General features: G+C 43.2%; 1 protein-coding gene across 6 annotated transcripts in view; it reads right to left on the bottom strand.

The window, feature by feature from the left end:
• Positions 1-8,499, bottom strand: part of sorcs2 (sortilin-related VPS10 domain containing receptor 2) — an 848,688-nt gene extending 840,189 nt beyond the window's left edge. For all 6 annotated transcript variants that reach the window (XR_011354139.1, XR_011354138.1, XM_069926521.1 and 3 more), the window contains exon 1: positions 7,985-8,499. Coding sequence is in view for 4 of the 6 variants with exons in the window: in XM_069926521.1 (XP_069782622.1) it covers positions 7,985-8,482 (498 nt within the window). In the remaining 2 variants the exon portion in view is untranslated. The remainder of the gene's footprint in view (positions 1-7,984) is intronic.
• Between the last annotated feature and the right edge of the window lie 13,159 nt (positions 8,500-21,658).

Genomic DNA, 21,658 nt, shown 5'->3' with positions numbered 1-21,658 from the left:
GAAGCAGAGGATACGCAAATCCATCTACCACCCTGAAAACTTCCTCAAAATATTCACAAGTTTTACACTTTTACTTCAAATGAAGATTGGAAGAACTGATCAGACCAAGTGGAAAAATATTCAGTTTTGTTTTCATGCTTTCACCTTCATAAGATAGTACTAAATGTGGCAAAACAGTTAGAAATGCAAAAATAGAACAACAAGTTTCTTTAAAATGGTATTTGACATGACAGAAAAATGGTGGGCTAGAAACTCATCTACAATTATTGTTGATTAAGCAGAGGAAGATACACTATGAAGGAAGATCTGAAGTGAAGTCCAAGAGAGAAGTACTGTACATCAATGCTTCAGTGATATCAATGGATCGATAGGAAGACCTGAAGAGACTGGAGTAGGAAGTGTTCAACTTTTTTAAAAAAAAAAGTTTGGCATTCATTATTAAAACCATAAACAACTGCAGAGACAAAGGATCAAAGATGAGTCAAGAGTCGGGATGACTGGTATGACGCGCCGTATTTTTTTTTTTACATTGATCAGCTGGAAAATAACGTATATCGTATATATTAATTTCTAATGTCTACCTGGCAGGCATGGCACCTGACAATGGGGAGGTATTCGAAAATTACACCTTGCCTGTTTTCTTGCAGGCAAAGAAGGAATGTTAATAAATACTTAAATGTTGTCCTATAAATTCATCCAGGTAGCTTTCTAGGGTTTTTTTTTGTGTTATGTTTTTACCCCAAGTCATTTCCAATGGTTTCCAGGTCAAATTGCACAATTTCTGTCAGGTAAACAAGATTAAAATGCTGTGTACCTGTCTGAGCAAGGTCAGGATACCCAGATTTTAATTGCACAGCCTCCTGAACACAAGAACTTGTAAATAAGATGTTGTACCTGTTAAGAAGCTACGCATACATGCAAGCAACCAGGTGTAGCCCATCCAACAATCTCTGGTTTGGGTACAATCTAATTCAAGATTGAGAGTATTGTCTTCAGGCAGTGATTCAAGGTGGAACAACCAACAATTAAACAAATGTATGGTTCCCATACTGCAGTAAAAACCACACCCCTAAACTTATGAAGCTGCAGACTTAGACATAAGCACCTTAGTTCTGTGTACCATAATAGCATGGATCCTCCAGTGGCCATCCATTTCAATCCCCATCCCATTCCCTTGGTGACATGTCTGTTCATGGTCTCATGCACTGCCAGACTGAGACCATCCACAAATTGGAGGAACAGCACCTCATCTTTCATCTGGACACCCTCTAACTGGATGGCATCAATATCGATTTCTCAGGTCATCGTTAAACTACTCCCCAAAATCTCTTCCCCCTGTTGCCTTTCCCCCAGCTCTCTCTCTCTCTCTCTCTCTCTCTCTCTCTTCCCTTTTCTTCTTTCAGAGACAAAATCAATCCCCACCTCTCTTCTTATCATATCCAATTAACATCTTTTGTTGGTCTGGACTCCTCCCCAGCCAGTCTTCGGTCTTTATTCTTACACCTTCCAGTCTTTGCTTATTCCTTTGTTAAGGGCCAGGGACTGAATCATTAGCTGCTTTCAGGTGGTCAGAATACCCCAATGTCTTTGGCTTGGCTTTGCGGATGAAGATTTATGGAGGGGGTAAATGTCCACGTCAGCTACAGTCTCGTTTGTGGCTGACAAGTCCGATGCGGGACAGGCAGACACGGTTGCAGCGGTTGCAGGGGAAAATTGGTTGGTTGGGGTTGAGTGTTGGGTTTTTCCTCCTTTGTCTTTTGTCAGTGAGGTGGGCTCTGCGGTCTTCTTCAAAGGAGGTTGCTGCCCGCCGAACTGTGAGGCGCCAAGATGCACGGTTTGAGGCGATATCAGCCCACCGGCGGTGGTCAATGTGGCAGGCACCAAGAGATTTATTTAGGCAGTCCTTGTACCTCTTCTTCGGTGCACCTCTGTCTCGATGGCCAGTGGAGAGCTCGCCATATAACACGATCTTCGGAAGGCGATGGTCCTCCATTCTGGAGACTTGACCTTCCCAGCGCAATTTGATCTTCAGCAGTGTGGATTCGATGCTGTCGGCCTCTGCCATCTCGAGTACTTCGATGTTGGAGATGAAGTCGCTCCAATGAATGTTGAGGATGGAGCGGAGACAACGCTGGTGGAAGCGTTCTAGGAGCCGTAGGTGATGCCGGTAGGGGACCCATGATTCGGAGCCGAACAGGAGTGTGGGTATGAGAACGGCTCTGTATACGCTAATCTTTGTAAGGTTTTTCAGTTGGTTGTTTTTCCAGACTCTTTTGTGTAGTCTTCAAAAGGTGCTATTTGCCTTGGCGAGTCTGTTGTCTATCTCGTTGTCGATCCTTGCATCCGATGAAATGGTGCAGCCGAGATAGGTAAACTGGTTGACCATTTTGAGTTTTGTGTGCCCGATGGAGATGGTAGTCATGGTGGGGAGCTGGCTGATGGAGGACCTCAGTTTTCTTCAGGCTGACTTCCAGGCCAAACATTTTGGCAGTTTCCGCAAAATAGGACATCAAGCGCTGAAGAGCTGGCTCTGAATGGGCAACTAAAGTGGCATCGTCTGCAAAGAGTAGTTCACGGACAAGTTGCTCTTGTGTCTTGGTGTGAGCTTGCAGGCGCCTCAGATTGAAGAGACTGCCATCCGTGCAGTACCGGATGTAAACAGCGTCTTCATTGTTGAAGTCTTTCATGGCTTGTTTCAGCATCATGCTGAAGATTGAAATGTAAAGCTCCCTAAAATACCCAAATGCAGCTGTTGGGAGGCCACCTGAAAGCGGAGAACCCTGACCTGAGGAGTACTTACCCAACCCTCCTTGGTTAGGTGTATTCTCCGCTTCCAAGTGCTCCCCCTATGCACCTGAAAGCGGGTGAGACTACAGCCACAGTTGACAGGAGCTGGTGTTTGCTCCACAGCGCCTCTCCCCCTGCAGACCTTTCAGATGCCAGAACAGCGCCTTTAGCCTGCTCTGGAGCTGCATTCTCCCAGCTACTTGATCTGAAAGCAGCTATTGGTAATATATCTTAGCTCCTATGGATGCTGCAAGACCAAATGAGCTCCTCCAGCATTTCTGTGTTTTTACTGCAATCACAGCATCTGCAGACTTTCGTGTTTCACTCAGACTTAGACATTCCACCACTCAATAGCAAATGACTGAAATTGATTTGCATCTCAATTCCCAGTCCACACTGGAAACTTTCCCTACTAAACTATCAGACCAGCCTTGGCATCAACTGTTCTCAAACCCCTGACAGACTAAGACCCACTGAACTCCTGACCAGAGTTACGGTGTGGCACAGAGAATTAAACTAACAAGTGCTTTGGCTTCTATATCTACAACTCTTACAACCAATATAATATTGAAAGGAGCATTTCATGTGCTGTCTTCATTCATATCCATTTGTCTCTTAACATATACGAGATATTTTTTACAAGCTAAAACTGCAGTTAAATGTTGCTCTTATTTATATCTATAATTGGGAACTTTCTTCTATCCAGATGTACTGGTTTACCTCTGAAATATTACCCATGAAACCAAACAAAATGATTCCAGATTTAAAAGCAAAAGATAATGCTTCCTTCAAACCAATGTATTCAAATGAATTGCCTGATAAGTGATCCTTAAGAGACCTGTTAATTTCATTCTCTCACCTCAGCCTTTCTTGCTGTAGCAAGATGCTCACAATATGGAAGGAAAAATGCATTTTAAATGTTGCAAATGAAAGCTTATAGCAATCCCAAGGACATGCCAGGCAGTGACAAACTGGTTGGACTGTGTGCTCACACTTATGGTATATTGAATTTAACAATTTCAGGGTAACCTCTTTTTTTTTCCCTCTCCACAGATGTGTCTGCACCTTCCTGTTTCAATTTGTGATACATTTCTTTTCGGTTTCCACCTGCCAGGGTTGAATATGATTGTTACCTTGATAATTTTAGTTTGCATAGACATACCATATTTTTACACATATAACACATGCATTATTTCCATATTTTAAAAACCAGGAACCCTATTCCCCATACGTTATACATGTGTGCTCACTATATGAGAATATTTTTACATGTTGAAAGAACGCGCACATTTTATAGCAGGCATGGGAAATATAACAGCAGCATTGAAAGAATGTGCAGAATTTATAGCAGCCATGTGAAAAACAATTTATAGCAAGCGTGGGAATATTATAGCGAGTATGAGATTATAATACCTGCATTGAAAGAATGGGCACAATTTATAGCTGGAATGGGAAATTTTGATCTTGGGAATATCTCTTTGTACTGAATGCCTAAAAACAGGACATTGAGTATGCCCGAGACAACAAGTACAGACGATGATGTGACTCAAATAAATGAAGAACTTTCTAATCAATTGGATTGATTCCATTGCTCCCATCATCCACAGGTGGCAAGAATTGTGGAAAGGGCCAATGGAACATTTAAAAAAATCTCACTAAATTAACAAGAGGAAACTGGACTAAATTGGTCAAAGGTGCTCCCCCAGACATTAATTGAAATGTGGGTCACTCCGTGACTGGTCCATGGCTTATCACCTGCAGAGATAATCTATGGGCGACCCCCACGGACACCTTGGGGAGCACAGTCCAGGAAAATCACAGAGAGAAGAATTAATTCAGTGTCAAAGAACTAACTAAAATATTTCAGGTTTTACCTTTGCAGGTACAAACTAGGCAGCTGCTGAGGGTGCAGACCTCAGAGGGGCACTGTCAGGGTGGCCAGACAGTCCATCTTTTGACTTTGAGGCATCCCGGGGTCCATACATTTCCGCACTGGGCACATGAAGCAGGTGGCCGGCATTGTTGCTCCCGGCCTACCATCTCAGCTTAGAACTGAAGGATTTCAGCAAGCTCGATCTTACGGCAGCTGAGGGAGATACTCTGCAGACTTCTGCACTAGCGAAAACCTGCAGGCTGCAGCAGATGGAGGAGTGGTTCCGCAGCAGAGTGGACACGCTCAGCAAAACCGATCAGATCAACAACGAAGCTCTGCAGAACCGTATGCAGGAGATCAGTGAGTATCACTGGCATTACAGACCAAGAGCGTGGAGCTGGAGATAGTGCGTGGAACCAAGGAGTACCTAGAAAGCAGCTGATGGATCTCAAGGAGTGACACAATGCAGATTTAGTGGACTACCAGGTGAGAGAGCCACTGGCCAGCAACAATCTCCTCTTCACTTTCCCACGGACTCTAGAACTTCTCCAAGAGCATCTTTTGTTTTACAGGCTATCATCCAACAATTAGAAAACAAGCTCAAAAATTCAAAATGGGAAATGTCACACCACCTGAGGGAATATCAAGGTTTTCTAAACATCAAAATGGCTTTGGATGTGGAAATTGCCTCCTACAGGCAAGTTTGACGGTCAAATCCAGGGCAGGTGAAGCCCACTGTATCACGCCAGGTCACCAAACGGTCACAGACAGATCAAACTGTACAAGCGGCACAACGTACTCCCTGAGAATGTGTGGCATTAATCCTGAAAGGATTCAATTATGTGTTTCAGTGGCCTGTCATTCCGCAAACTTCTGCACTAGTTCAGCAAGTGATTTTTAAACCTTCAAAAGATCAATAAAATGTGGAGGGATCAAGGTTGTTGGGGCCAGGCAACTCTCTCCCTCTCCATGCCCTATGTCCTCGCTACAGTTTAACTGCCGGAGACCACTCTGTTTTGAAATTGCCTCTCAGCCCAGGCAGTTACTTTGGGTCCAAATTCCAACATGGCAGGCATTCAAGTGCACTGGTTTGAAAACTTGGGAATGATTTCAAAACCTAGACACTCTTTACTTATGCCAAGTTCAACGCTAAACCCTGGGTGGACAGTTCCGATACCCGCAGCAGCCCACTGAACAATCACAGGCAATCATTTATTTTGCCTGGAAGTGGTAGCCACATTTATGTTTGAATCCCGCCAAGGCAAGGGGAGAGATTATGTGCGTGGAGAGTTTTTTTTTAAAAACCCAAGCCTGACTTGCCCAATGTTTATCTTCACCGGGAGACCCCTTGTGTTATCCAGCACACTCTTGCAAAACAAAGGGAGCAGTGGCATAGCTAGGGGGTGCAGGGGGAGCAACCGCTCCCACTGAGCATGTTTTTCCAAAAGTGGCACTTTTTAACCAGTGCTGCCCCTCTCTTCTCAGCTGTGCAGAGCTTCCGCCGCAAAGCCAAGGAGGTGCAGGATGGCGGTCACAAAATGGTGAACTCACATGCCTGATGGCTGCTTGAACCGTTGGGGATGTGCCATCGGTTGTTTATACCTTGGCAGGTGAGCACCTCTTCTTTGAGGGGTTGAGGCTGGAGTGGGGGAGGGCATGGAATTAATAACGATAGTTGTGCAGGGAAAGGGATGGTAGAGGGGCTTCTAACCATTTAAAAGCAGAGCAGCTATCCAGATGGCAGCCCCACAGTAGAGCAGGCACAATGGTTGCACCTTCTCTGCCTGGGTTGCTTTCAGTTCAATGAGCAGACTGAACATTGGCACCACTTGTTTTAATCCGAGAACTGGTGGCACCTGTGTCAGGCATTCCTATCTGCCGTGGCTGACCGTTCCCACTACTAACTCCCAAATGGCTGGGACCTCGATTTCTTGACCAAAGAGTGAAAGTATTTTTGTGTGGAGGAAAGCCAGGGAAGCTTGCAAAACGGTTCACTCACTGGTAATGAATGTCCTGCAGAGAGGGACACTCGATGATTTTAATGTGTTGCCATTGGTGGAGTTATGCATTCTACCGAGTGCCCTTTAGTTCAAAATGATTTGTGCCAAAATATTTTCTTTTGTATTTGAGAAAGATAATCAAAGATTGATCTATTACTTATTCTTGCAATTTAAAATAAATTTAGCAATTTCATGTTCTGTGCTTTTTATTTTTTTCTACAAAACATCTGTTTTTTTAAAATCGAAGTTGGCAGTTTTTAGGGGGGGGGGGGGGTCCAAGCAGTCAGCATTGTCTTGGGCACAAAACAGACTGGCACCGGCCCTGACTTTATATCTTTCTCTTGAACCAATCTGACACTTTGTGCAATATCTCCCATCCCACGCAGTCCGGTTGGCGTGGTGGTTCCAGCAACGCCTTCACGGCGCCACACTGTACGCAAGTTGGGATGTTCTCCCCGTGTCTCTGTGGGTGTTCCCCGGGGGCTACGGATTCCTCCCACCGTTCAAAACGTACTGGAGGTGTAGGTTAATCGGGTACAAATTGGGCACCATGGTGGGCCAAAACGGTCTGTTACTGTGCTGTATGTCTAAATTTAAATATTTCAAATTTAAATCTCTTTAGTTTGATTTCTGGTCCACGCCGAGTAGGCTAATATCACATACATTAAATCACGAACACCTCGGCCCTGTTCAAGAAGAACAAAGTCATCCAGGGTTCCCAACTCTTGACCCGCTCCGCGGCAACTTGGAGAAAGTGAGGGTCTCGCGTGTGGGGAACGGGAACGTGGGGGAAGCAGCGAAGGAAGGCTGGAAAGGAGCAATGAACCTGGGCTTCATCCGGTTACAAGGTTTTTGTTTCCTATTCATCCTAGACTGTTATCAATATGTGAACATCGCAGAGCACGTGTGGTACAAGTTAACTTCTGTAACACACAGTCTCAGAGCATTCCTTTCACTTTCCCTCTTCTCCACGTGAACAAGCGGCTCCGGCCGGTGTTGCTCTCTGTCATCCAACTCCAGGCACATGTGCATTTTGCCCGAGTTCAGCGCAGAGCCCCGGGCGCAACTACAAGACCCTAAGAGCTGAAGCTACAAACTTGACCCGCTGGCAACTCACTGACGCTGGGAGTCGGCCGGACAAGTGCTCGCTTCCTTGTCCCAGCGAGCACATGCCCCGGGTCGAACGCTCCACTCCACGCCGCGCCCACCGACAGCCCAAAGCCCGACCACAACCCCCGACAAGCGGCATCGAACCGCGACGGCAGCACGGCCGGAGAATGACAGTGCTGGCGGTCGGGAAGGTGCACGATCCCTGCCCACTTACGCTGCTGTTCTCTCCCGTCCAGTGCACCATCGCCTGGTTGTGCGAAGCGTCTCCTCGGAGGATGAACGAGCTGCTGAGCAGAGCCACGTCCTGCGGTGGAGCCGACCTCTTCTCCCGGGTTTGCTCGCCGAGCCCGGGGGCGGACTCGGCGCTGCCGCCGCGCGCCTGCCGCTCGATCCAGGCGCCGGCCACCGAGCGCTGGAGGCGCAGCCCGGCCCCGAACTGAGCGGACGGCAGGAGGGAGAGCCCGCAGCCAATATACAGCCACAGGTAGCTCGGGGTCCGGGCACTGCCCTTCGGTCCTGCCATGCTGGTGGAAGGCAAGCCGACTGCTGGCCGGAGGGAGAGCGCGTGAGCGAGAGAGAGAGAGAGAGCCGAAACCCAGCCCTCCCGCACGCACATAGGCACAGAGAGAAAGAGGGAGGCACGGCAGCTCCGCTCGCGCTCGCCCAGCTGCTGGCCCCGGCGTTCATTCGGCGAGCGGCCAACGAGCGCCATCTGCTGGAGGCGAGGTGGCGGAGGCGGGAACACAGGGCCCCGAGCCTCTCAGGGGGAACGACCCAGGGCGCCGGCACGCCTCCGGGGTAGGGGAACCCAAGGGCCCCGGTGATGGGGTGGGAGGGGGAGAGAAGCCGGGGACCCTCCGGTGATGGGGTGGGAGGGGGAGAGAAGCCGGGGACCCTCCGGTGATGGGGGAGGGGGAAGAGAAGCCGGGACCCTTCGGTAATGGGGTGGGAGGGGGGAGAATTAGCCGGGGACCCTTCGGTGATGGGGTGGGAGGGGGGGGAAGAAGCCGGGGACCCTCCGGTGATTAGGGGGGAGAAGCCGAGGACCCTCTGGTGATATGGGGGGGAAAAGAAGCCGGGGACCCTCCGATGATGGGGTGGTGGGGGGGGGGGGAGAGAAACCGGGACCCTCCGGTGATGGGGTGGTGGGGGGGGGGAGTGAAGCCGGGACCCTCCGGTGATGGGGTGGGTGGGGAGAAACCGGGGACCCTCCGGAGATGGGGTGGTGGGGGGGGGGAGTGAAGCCGGGACCCTCCGGTGATGGGGTGGGGGGGGGAGAAACCGGGGACCCTCCGGTGATGGGGTGGTGGGGGGGGAGTGAAGCCGGGGACTCTCCGGTGATTGGGGGGGAGAAGCCGGGACCCTCCGGTGATGGGGTGGGGAGAAATCACAACATGTAGATTTGCCGGTGCCCTTCGTGTCACTTTTCTCGTGCTGGAATCTCCAGCATCCAACGCACAGTGTTGGGCACAGTGAGCACCGTAGCAGGGAAATCACGCTGGTTGAGCAGTTTACTAAGCACATTATGCGGGGAGGCTGACAGTCATGCCATGAAGTTTCTCAAGCAGACTTTTCCAGCCAGGTAACTGCAACCGTTTGCGCACCTGTTGAAGATTTCAATATATGCGTTATATTGTCAACCTCCAACGTCAAGTACTAAACACGAACCACCCCACACCTAATGACATTTTCTGGAGTATATTCTTGAAAGTGCTATCCCCATACTGATCTCATGCGGGCAACAAATGATGGCCATCAGCGTAGTGTGAGAAATGAGGATGGGAATGTTTTTACTTTCCCTCCATTTTCCTAAAGCCATGGGCACCTCTTTGGTTTCCACCCTTATTATTTGACATTATCCCAATTTAGTCGCCATTCTTTGTTTTTTCACATGTTACAGCTTTAACACGCATTCATTAGACCCTGTACGGTACAACACAACTTGCGGCAGTTGCCATAATGCATCTGGAGAGGAAAGTTTACACATATGTAGTTGTGGCTGAGATTACACACTGGAAGTGAAACTTGGGCCTATCTCTGGATGTCCCAAAGCTTTCATAGCTGATGTGTATTTTTGAAGTAAAATCCCTGTTCCAGTGTGTAAAGGGCAACCCTTTTCTTCACAGCAAACAGTCCCATGGACATCAGTGAGATATTGAACAAATATTCTGTGTTATTGTTGATGGCTGATTGGTCAGGAGACAGGGGAGTATGTTCTAGTTTTAATACCATGTACCAGACTTTAACAAGGATTTGATCTGAAGGCTGCACCTGGCAATTGGAACAGGTGATTTAGGCAGTTGGAGTTGAAAGGCTCAGATCAGCAGGAAGCTGATTGGGCAACAGAGATCAAGTGGTATTAATTCACTTCAACTCAGCAGTCTTGGGGGATGGTACTATAGATTGGAGTTCCACACAGTGTATTGCAGTAGTGAGTAGGAAATTTACAACTAGTGAGTTTTTTTTTCTTGGTGATCTCTAGCTATCAATGTCATCTTGGTTTCTCTTCTAATTTGGTCATTTTTGGTTTTCTTCCTTCTTAATTTCTTTAATGTAATTATTTAAGGGACTTGGGTGCCACTCACAAGTCAAACTGTCTATCTCAAATTGCATAGGAGAAAAATTGAGGTGACTGTCCCCTCTGACTGTTGCAGAGTGACTTGTCAAGCCACTTCTGTAGTGCTGTTGGACAAAGATGACAAAGTTGCTTCTCTTCAAATAATTTGGAAGTATTTTTAAATATAGTCATACAGCATAGTAACAGGTCCTTTCAGCTCAATCAGCTGTTTTCCCCCAGCTACACCTAATTAACCTATAACCCCTGTACATTTTTGGAGGGTGGGGAGCACGGGGAAAATGTTGAAAACTTAGACAATGTGGATTTGAATCCCAGTCCAGATCACTATGTACTGACACTAACCACAACAGCAGTGCGAGTATAAGACAGCTTTAATAAACTAATATGTACAATCCAGAGAAAAGCATTCATAGGAAAATGTTCACTGGAGAAGTTATATCTTGGAAAATTGGGAACACTTGGGCTGCACAATCCAACTCCTTAACCAAAGCTCCAGCTCCCAGATAAATTGGGAAGAAGTTGTTGCATTCAAAGTGAAAAGTTCAGGTAATGTACAAAAGTCATTATATTGTGATTACATTTTAAAATGTTATTGGGAAATGCACATTTTTAAAGTTTCAAAATTAAATTCATTTTGAGAACTGAAAATGTCAGGGACTGAGAACAAAATGGGCATTTGGGGGAAAATAATTAACAAACTTTTTTAATGATTGGTTGTGGAATGACAAAACAGTGCCATCTGCTGAATAAGATGTGTACGTCAACACATGAAACTTAATCTACTGTAGTTCCTTAATGTATGTTGTATTTCAATGCTTCATTTAACATTAGAACTTCTCAGACCCAAATTTAGCAAGAATTAACAAAAAAAAACTTGTAGGAGAAAATTAAAGATTCCTTTATTGTCATGTAATAGTGCAGAGCATGTAATATTTAACAAAATTGCCTTTTGTGTGCTGTAGGCCAAAAAGTGCCATTAGTGTTGCCCAGCACCTCTTACAGTAAGAAAAAAGCAAATCAGAGTCACTGAGTGTCGATAGATTCGCCTCTAGCACTCCTGCAGCCGCATGGACCCCTGCTGTATGCTTTGGTAATCCAAGTTTCAGGTCGAAAACTGAAGTGATCAGGAAGGCCTTCAGTATCCAAGGCCCTTCAGTAACCCTTCTTGCCCTCATCACCCTCTTAAATCCTGGTTCTAATACCTGGTTTCTATGAGCCCAACTCCCACACCCCTTGCTGATCCCCCAATTGCTAGTCACCCACAAAGCAAATAACTCAAAATAGTTGGAACAAATTGTGTCCTATTTGGAGCTATTATGTGATATTTGACCAAAGAAGTTATAAACTTGCATTTAAATTTTATTGACCATCAAGTTTCATGTTCTGGTTTTTTAGTAGATTAGTTGTTTTTATATATATATATATATATATATATATATATATATATTTCTTTATCTTTGCTTGCTTTGTTAGAAGAATTAGTTCTAATATGTCACATTTTTACACTTTGGAATTTAAATGATACTTGTACTATGTCGAGTTGGACATACCATTTTAATTGTTATTTCTATGCTGTGTATATTTTGAAATGTTAATAAAAAGATTGAAAAAGATAGTTTCATATTCTGACAGCTTGTTCCCTGATTTAATTTAGAAATTTGACATTTATTACAGAGTAAACATCTCTCCTATTTTTGGTGAAATATAGAAATATTCTAGTTCTTGGAAGCACTAACTCAGAGCAAACAAAATATCATACAAAGCTGAATTTTCATTTCACAGATTAGCTTTGCCGTTAATTAACTTGAGCAAATATCAGGATATGAGGTGGTTTGTTTTATGATTGCAAGCGTATCTATTAATGATTGTCATTTTTATGTAAAAGTTAAAAATGCTACAGCATTGCATGGTGGATAATAGTAAATTACTTAATGAAAATTATAATACCATCACTAAAAAGTGATATTTTTGCATGTATGTGTATACAACAAAGCAGTATTATTGATATGGAATCTATAATGTCATTTTAATGATGATCCAGAAAGCAGAAGAGGAACATGTGTCAGTCTTTAAACATTGAACACATAGAGTCTCCCAATTTATTATCCCATGTCAATTTTTCATGGAGATCTTGGAGACTTTGCCATTCCACAGGAAAGTTCTTATGCTGCCATTTAATATTTCTAAAAATTTTAATGGTAGATAAATAGGAATGGATTGAAATAAATACTGTAATCTCAGCAGCACCTTCATTTTGATACAGTTTACCCTGCCCATCAAAGTGATGGGCAGACTTCTCCACCTTTTTAAATAGTCTTCAATTTTTTTCAAATATAGGGGTTGAGTTTGTACAAGTTTCCCAAATCTCTCTCCGTTATTATCCCAAGGTATTTAAAATTACCTGATTGTCACTTGAAACTGCTCCCTGTTTATATCTTTCATAATCCTACTTTTTTACAAATTTCCCTTCTATCCAGAGATTATGTCATATCTTCCAGGGTGGCCTGTAATTTGAGCAATGACTCTACTGGTTCCATCAAATACATTGTCTGCAAATAAGTTTATTTTATATTCAGCTTGGCGCACCTTGAATCCCCTTATATGTGGCTCCTTGTATATTCTGCTAATAATTCAATAGATAATACAAACAGCCCTGAAGATAGTGGACAACCCTGTCTGCTGGGCCTACTTTAGGGGAATGTTGACAAAATTTGGCCATTTGTTATGATCCTTGCTTGGGTTTAGAATATAATGTTTTTACCCAATTAATATATGTTTCTCCCAGTCCAAAGTTTCCCATCACTTTAAATAGATTCCAATTTATCCAGAGATACTGCTACACAATCTTCTCTGGATTGTGCCAGATGTATTATTCACTATTCTTCCCAAGTTGTCAGCAGAATGTCTCTTTTTTTAATAAAACCTGCTTGGTCTGGATTTATTAATTTTGGGAGATATTAGCCCAATCTCTCAGCCAGTGCTTTGGCTGTTGTCTTGTAATCTGTATTTAATAGTAAGATGGGTCTGAAAGACACAGGTTTTAACAGATCTTTATTCTTCTTGAGTAACATTACAATTATTGCTGTTAAATCGGTGTCTTTGAGACTCTTGCCTACACTGCTTAATTAACCACACCCATCATAAGTGGCCTCAACAAATCTTTAAATTTTTTGTAAAACTTAGATGGAAAATTGTCCTCCCCCGGAAACGTATTAGCTTGTAACAGTCCAAAGCTTTTTTCAATTTCTTCCCTAGTGAGGGGGGCGTCTAATCTCATCTGGTCCTCTTGGCTCAATTTCGGCAGTCAATTCCATTCAGAAAGTCATCTATTTTTGTTTGATCCTGTGGTGATTCTGATTAATATAATTGTATAGAATTATTTAAAAGTATTGTTAATTATTTTTGGATCATGAGGTATTGTATCTGACTCCAGTTGAACTGCGTTGATTGTCCTCGAGGCTTCTTCTGCCTTTAGCTGCCAAGATAAAATTTTAATGCGCTCTTCCTCCCAATTCGTAATATTTTTGCTTCGATTTCATTTTCTTTTTCCATTTTGTATATTTGTATTGTAGTTAAGTTTTTTTTATTTGTTGAAGTTTGGTATTTGTTCTTTGAGTTAGATTTTTGATATTCCTTCTCTAATGCCATAATTTCTTTTTTCCAGATTGTTAATTTCCACCATATGTTTTTTCTTGACATTTTTAGTGTATGATATTATCTCTCCCCTCAAGTAGGCCTTTAGTGTGTCCATAATCAGGAAACTGTTGTTAGTAGATGGGCAGTTAGTTTCACAAAATATGTTAATTTGTTTCCGTATAAACGTGCAAATGTCCTCTCTTTTCAACAGCAGAGAATTTAGTTGCCACCTATACATTGCTGCCTGTTTTTCTGGTGGTATTATCATCAATGTCAAAGGTGCATGGTCTGATAATAATCTAGCTAAATACTCCAATTCAACCAATCTGCATTCCAACTGTGCAGACATTAGGAAATAGTCAATTTTGTTGAAAGAATCATGGAGTTTTGAGTAAAAGGAGTAGTCTCTAGCTTGGGGGGTAACCGTCTCCAGGAGCCTATTAGGTTTAGATGCTTCATATGTGCTAGTGTGGCTTTAGACACCTTAGTTTTTGTCACTGTCTGTGTGGATTTGTCCAATATAGGATCTAAACAAAAATTGAAATTTCCTCCAATTAAAACATCGTTTTATCCACCAGCTATTTTAAGAAAGACCCTTTGTATAAATAGCTCATCGTCTATGTTTGATGCATAAAGGTTCATAAGTGGCCAAGCCTCTACTACTTCTTTTAGCACCACTGGAACATTTTTATTTATTAAAATGGCTAACACCCTCACCTTGGAATTATACGAAGATGATATTACTTGTCCCACCTAATCTCTTTTTAATTTGGTATGCTCATACTCTGTGAGGTGTGTTTCCTGTACGAACGCTATATCTATCCATAATTTTTTGAGGTGTGCCAAAGCTTGCTTTCTTTTGATATTTCCGTTCAATCCATTTAAATTACAGGTAAACAATCCTTTATCCGGACATCTAAAATCCAGAAAGCTCCAAAATCTGGAAAGTGGAAAGAGAGATGGCTGTGCGAGTTGGGCAGATGAGGGGGAGAGACTGGCAGTGCGAGATGGGCGGGCAGACTGGCAGCGTGAGTCGGGCAAGGAGACTGGCAGCACGAGTCGAGTGGGAGATAGCAGCACGATTGGAAGGAGGTGGGGGTGGATACAGCAGCACAATTCAGGTGGGCTTAAATCTGGCTTTCCGAAATACGGAAAAATCTGAAATTCGGAACACACTGGATTGTGTACCTATAATACTCTCAAATTTTATGCTTATCTGTCAGACAGCCCACGTATGTTCTACAGCTGTGTGCATGCCTCACTTCAAGTATTTCTTTCCTTCACACTGGCGGTCCCACTGAAACAAAAACATAAAAAAAACAAGTCCCTTCTTTATATATACTAAATTTTCTCCCTTTTATTTTGGTGCCAATAGCTAATCCCTTGGTGCTATTGTTCCCCTTCAAGCCAGGTCCATCTGCTGCTCTCATTGTAGCTTTAAACCTTCTATTCAGTTCTCTTTCCCACTCCTCATTTTATATATATATATTTACATTATTTATATCAACTCTCCTTGTCTCCTATTATTAGTACATCCCTTAAATTATATATTGTTTTGTTATCCATCTTTGGATTATACAAAAACTGTCAAGAAAAAGGATATCTCATTATTTTCCTTATCCCTTATGCCCTTTATCCTTTAGTCTATTTTCCTTGCTCTTCCATCTCCCCATCAAGTTTTCCTTTCATTTTCCATGCCAGCTCCATTGCCTCTCAGGATCTTTTAAATATTTTATTTCACCTTCGATATGTCAATTTGTAATGTCACTAGGTACAATAGGGCATATCCTTCACATTTTTTGTAGGTAGGATTCTTTTATTGGTGTTGAATTCCTTCCTCTTCTTGACCAGCGCTGCATTCAAATCAGAGAAAAAACTGATCCTCACCCCTTCGTCTATCAATGGCCCATCATATTCCCAGGATTTTCAGGATCCATTTCCCAAAAAAAACACCGATTCTTGTCCCTCCTCCCCTTCCCTTGGCCCCACAATCTTTACATTCTGACACCTGTTATAATTTTCTAGTGAATCCAGTTTCTCCAGCTGTCTCTTTCAACTTTCCAGGAGTCTGTATTGTTTTCAATTTTCTCCAGTCTGTCTTCCATTTTGTCTTTGGTGGCTGCCATGCGGTTGGTTAGTGTGGTGAGTGCAATCTTCACTTTGTGCACTCCTTCCATTATCTTTTGGACCCTCCCATCTAGAGACTTAATTTTATTAGCCAGTGATTGCACAATGCCCATCATGTCATCAGTTGTTGACACTGGTCTGCTGCTTGCCAGCTCCAGGCCCTCCACCTTCATGTCGGGCTCTTCCTGCATCCTGTCTCTCATGTGGAGGCTCTAATGGCATTTGTCGCCACTGTCAGTCTCCTCTGTTTCCATGAGGGCTTCTCTATTCTTCTGACCCATACTGTGGTGATTTTTGGGCTTTTTCCAGCGTTTTTCAGTTGATTTACAGGATTGTGTTAAGCTCTTGTGGGGTCCATCTGTTCAACTCCTCCACATCACATGACACTATAAGATGTTTTTTTTTAAACACAACTTTTACTTAGTCACATTGTAAACATTCTTCACAGTCGTCCTCTTTGATATTAGCCTTTTCATGAACCTCACAGTAAGTCTTCCACTCGTTCTTAATCTTAAAAAAATCGTTGATGACCTTCTGCTACTTTGACCCTCAGAGTCATGGGGCTTATCATTGAATATTTCAAGTTTTTGGAATGCAATTGTCTTTTTACATCATCTAACTCCTTCCTTTACTTAATCAAAGCAGTACTAAAATCTTGAAAAAATAGCACTTTTTCACAGTTAATCTTGGGCATACTATTATCTTGCTTTGACAATTCAAATGCTGCTCCCAGAATTGTCTCCTGTTCTCGGTAACTCAAAATTCCAACCAAGACCATCGTTGTTGCTGACCGCCAGCTCTCTTGGGTCTGAGGGTCTGTCCGATGAGCCCTTTCAATATACAGTTTTTCTCTAAAGTTGTCCCAGCACTTGCGGGATCCATGATTCAAAGAAGTTCACCGGCTCTCTTCTCTCGTTCCCTTCTTTCAGTCTGATAATTCAGACATTATTTCATCTGCTTAAGTTCTCCATGTGGTCAATCTTGTCCAGTTGACCTTGTCTGCCTGACTTCCACTGCTTTGCATCTTTCTCCAAAGCTTTTAGCTTATTTTGTGTTTTTTACCAAGTCTGTTTCTGCTTGGGTCATTCTTTCCATTAAATCTTCAATGATTTCTTTAATTTCAGACATCCTTTCAGTCATGTCTCACATTTTCAATGCCAACAAATCAGTTTTCCATTTTCTCCAGGATAATATTTAGTTCTTGTCCCCGACTCCCCAGCTCTGCCAAGGTCTGCTGGTCCCGAGGCTACTTTTACGTTGCTCTCTTTCAGGCTTTTGCTCGATGTTCCTGGAGGAGTAGAAACTCCTTCATTTTTTGTTCACGGCTGCCTTGGTTTCTTCGTAGTTGTATTGTCCATTTTTTTTAGTTAAAAAAAATTCTTAATTTTAAAGTTTTAAGTCTTTTTAATACACTTCGCGGAGAGCTCAGTCAAAACATGTCTGTCTAAGTCCTTTTCATCGCCACACCCCCATCGTTTCTTAGTCTTGTCCAGGGAATCACCAGTAGACATCAATAATAACTCAGAGAACTGATAACAACTTTTTAGTATTAGGTTTAAGATTATAAATCTTCTCTATCATCTTCAATTCCAACTCTTGTGGGAGTTTTAATACCAAGGAATTTAAAAAGCTCCTAATCTGAAAATATCTAAAAAAAATGTTTAGTTATTTTAAATTTAGAAAAGGCCAATAAAGAGATCTTGGGAAAATTGCATTCCAAACTCTGACCATTGACAAAAAACAAAAAATAAAAGAGGGCTGATTAATAAAAATCTATAGCATCCAAAATGTTTTCTAAATTGAAACCAAATCCTCAACATATGGCATATTCTGATGGAATTGGGACAAACCCTGATAGGAAACCTCCGTATAGCCAGAACTTGAACATTTTCTTTACATTCTCCCTAACAGATGGAGACGGATGACCCATATCAGCATGGTATTATGGTTTTTCTTCTCTGCAATATGTCAATTATCCACATCTTCCTGAAAGTTCTATTGTGCTTTCCAAGGTTGATTGGTTTTTGTCCACAGTTAAGGGGGTGGTGATGGTGATGCATGCTGATCCCAGGAAGAAATTATTACAGTTGTGGGTTACTTGTGTAGAACCGTGGAATTGCAGCAATCTTTAATGAAGGGCATGTGTTGGCATTCAGTGACAAGCAACTGAGAGAGTCAGACTGTATGCTTTAATAACCAAGCCAAAGAGTTGATGGCCCAATTTGCCATTTTCAACAATGAAGCTTCTGAGTTACTCGTGGAAAACATCAGCAGTAGGAATGTGAAGACTTCCCTCAACAAGCCCAGGAATATTTTGACTGATCAAAATCTTCAAGGTCAAAAAGACAGAAGATTCTACTACTAGCAGATGTTAAAGGACTAAATATCACAGGTTTAAAACTGAGGAGCAAAAGTTGCAGAATTAATGCAAGGAAGCATTGTAGCATAATTATCAAGTGGATATAAGATAGATATTGCATGGAATTAAATTTACAAAACATGAGGAATGGTTCCGCCTAGATTGCTCTAGATTTAATCTGGAGTTAGCCAAAATATCTCTCTCTGATGATGCTAAAGTAATAACACCAACCAATGACCAAACTGAATTTTTTTTTTGGTGTACATGTCTTCTTTGGCTTGGCTTCGCGGACGAAGATTTATGGAGGGGTAAAAAAGTCCACGTCAGCTGCAGGCTCGTTTGTGGCTGACAAGTCCGATGCGGGACAGGCAGACACGATTGCAGCGGTTGCAAGGGAAAATTGGTTGGTTGGGGTTGGGTGTTGGGTTTTTCCTCCTTTGCCTTTTGTCAGTGAGGTGGGCTCTGCGGTCTTCTTCAAAGGAGGTTGCTGCCAGCCAAACTGTGAGGCGCCAAGATGAACGGTTTGAGGCGTTATCAGCCCACTGGCGGTGGTCAATGTGGCAGGCACCAAGAGATTTCTTTAGGCAGTCCTTGTACCTTTTCTTTGGTGCACCTCTGTCACGGTGGCCAGTGGAGAGCTCGCCATATAACACGATCTTGGGAAGGCGATGGTCCTCCATTCTGGAGACATGACCCATCCAGCGCAGCTGGATCTTCAGCAGCGTGGACTCGATGCTGTCGACCTCTGCCATCTCGAGTACTTCGACGTTAGGGGTGTAAGCGCTCCAATGGATGTTGAGGATGGAGCGGAGACAACGCTGGTGGAAGCGTTCTAGGAGCCGTAGGTGGTGCCGGTAGAGGACCCATGATTCGGAGCCGAACAGGAGTGTGGGAACAGGAACATGTATCAACTAGTTATTTATATATTAAGCCATAAGAAGACACCACAGCATTTTCAAATTATTTTGTGTGTGTCATGATCATTGGCGTGTTCACTTTCAATCAAAATGTTATATTTCTGATGTGCAACCACAGTGCGGGATTCTCTGTCTTGGAGTAAAGTAAGACTCCAATAATTCAACACTATGGAAGTGATCTAATTGCCTACTCCGCTTAAACTCATGCCAGACTATGTCAGACCCACGCCACTCCCTCCTGTGTCAGAAGCGTCTATGTTTATACACGCTAGCAACTCTTCACCTACCCCTCCCCCCCCACCAGCCATGCCATTAGTGCGCGTCAAACATCAGTATGGTCTAGTGACACGACGTGATTTAAAAAAAGCATCATCGTGCCCCACATTGAAGGGACGGATGGTGTTAATGACAGGAAGGCTCCTCCTAGCACACACACTTCCCCCCCCCCCCCAATTGACAGATAGGTCCCAGCTAGCAGCCCCCCTCTAAATCATTAATGCCCCCCCCCCCAACATGCATTCTGGCGCTGACCCTGGGATAATTGGAGTCTTCCTCCTCACCATCACCATGATCTACTGGGATCGTTGCCTGAAGGGAGCTCACAAAATTGTTAAGGACCTCTACCACCCTGCTCATAGCATCTTTAAGCTGCTCCTCTTGGGAAAGAGATTCATGAATATCAGAGCTAGTGCCCCCGAGCTTCTTCCCACACGCAGTGAGACTGGTGAATGACCAAAGGAACTGCTCACACTAACCATCTGAGAGACACTCATATGTATGAAACAATGTTTATTTCTTTATTTGTATATACGAATACTTGTCTTGAATATGTATTGTTTGTCTGCATGTGTGTTATGTCTGATTGTGTGTCTGCATGTTTTGTACCGAGGATCGGAGAACGCAGTTTTGTCGGGTTGCTCTTGTTCAATCAGATGATAATAAATTTGTTTAATGAGTGAGCCAGTTGCCAAATTATGAAGATTTCTGAGAATCATATACTGGATCATTGGAGTTTTGCTATACTTGATTGTGTGTGTACGTCAGTAAATCATCCACTTTGAAATGTTAGAACCTGGATATTTTCTGTTAACTGTGAAATATGGGTTTATTCAGCACCATTTAACCACTTTGAATATTGTTTTAAAAAGATCAAGAACAGCCAGCTTTAATGCCTATCAAAGAGAACATTTTGACAATGGTACTTAAGACATGGTTGGTGGCCTAATATGGGCTAAGATGAATCTCTTAAGATGTCTAGAACATAGATGTGTATAGCAGAGAACACAACGTTGTGCCAACTGATTAGATTGATCATGGAGTAGGTTTATAATCCTTCCCTCTCCAAATTTTTTTGTATCCATTTGTCTTTTAAATGTCCCTATCATTATCAGTCTCAACCACAGTACCTTCCGGGTACCCACCAATCTGTTTTTAAAAAAAAAAAATCAAAAAAAACTCCTCTTGCATCTTCCCTAAAATTTTCTCCACTCATCTTAAATATATGTCCTCTGGTATTGGCCATTGCCGCCCTGGGAAAAGGTGCTGCCAGTCCACCTTATCCATACCCCTCATCTCTATTAAGTCACCACTTTTCTCATAGACATGTTCTGTAATCCAGGCAGTATTCTCGTAAATCTCAAAGTGTAGTCTCACCAGAATGTTATAGAGCTGCAACATTACCTCCCAGATCTTGAATTCAATCCCCCCAATAATAAAGGCCAACATATAATATGCATATATCCATACCAAATTGCACAACAACTTTTAGGGATCTGTGGACTTGGACCCCAAAGTCCCTCTATTCCTACGCACTGCTAAGAATCCTGTCATTAACCTTGTACTCCACTTTCAGGGTCAATATTTCAAACTGTTCTGGATTGAATGCTATCTGCCATATCTCTACCCAAGTGCAACCTATCAACATACCGTGGTAGCCGACAACAACCCTATATACTATCTCAACACCTCCAAACTTTGTGTCATCTTCAAACTGACCAACCCACTTTTCCACTTCCTCATTCAAGACATTTATAAAGATCACAAAGAGCAGGGGGCCAAGAACAGAGATACAAATCACCGACCTCCATTCCGAATCTGCACCCTCTGCCTTCTGTAGGTAAGCCACTTTCTAATAAATGCAGCCATGTTTCAGTAGAACCCATGCCTCATGACTTTCTGGATAAGCTGCCATGGGGAACTTTGTCAAGCACCTTACTAAAATCCATATACACTACATCATTCATCAATCTGTTTTGTCACCCCCAAGTAAAA

This window comes from Narcine bancroftii, chromosome 3 (assembly GCF_036971445.1).
Source record: "Narcine bancroftii isolate sNarBan1 chromosome 3, sNarBan1.hap1, whole genome shotgun sequence".
NCBI classification, from domain to species: domain Eukaryota; kingdom Metazoa; phylum Chordata; class Chondrichthyes; order Torpediniformes; family Narcinidae; genus Narcine; species Narcine bancroftii.
Note: the sequence above shows the minus strand (reverse complement) of the source record. Positions and strands in the feature narration are given on the sequence as shown.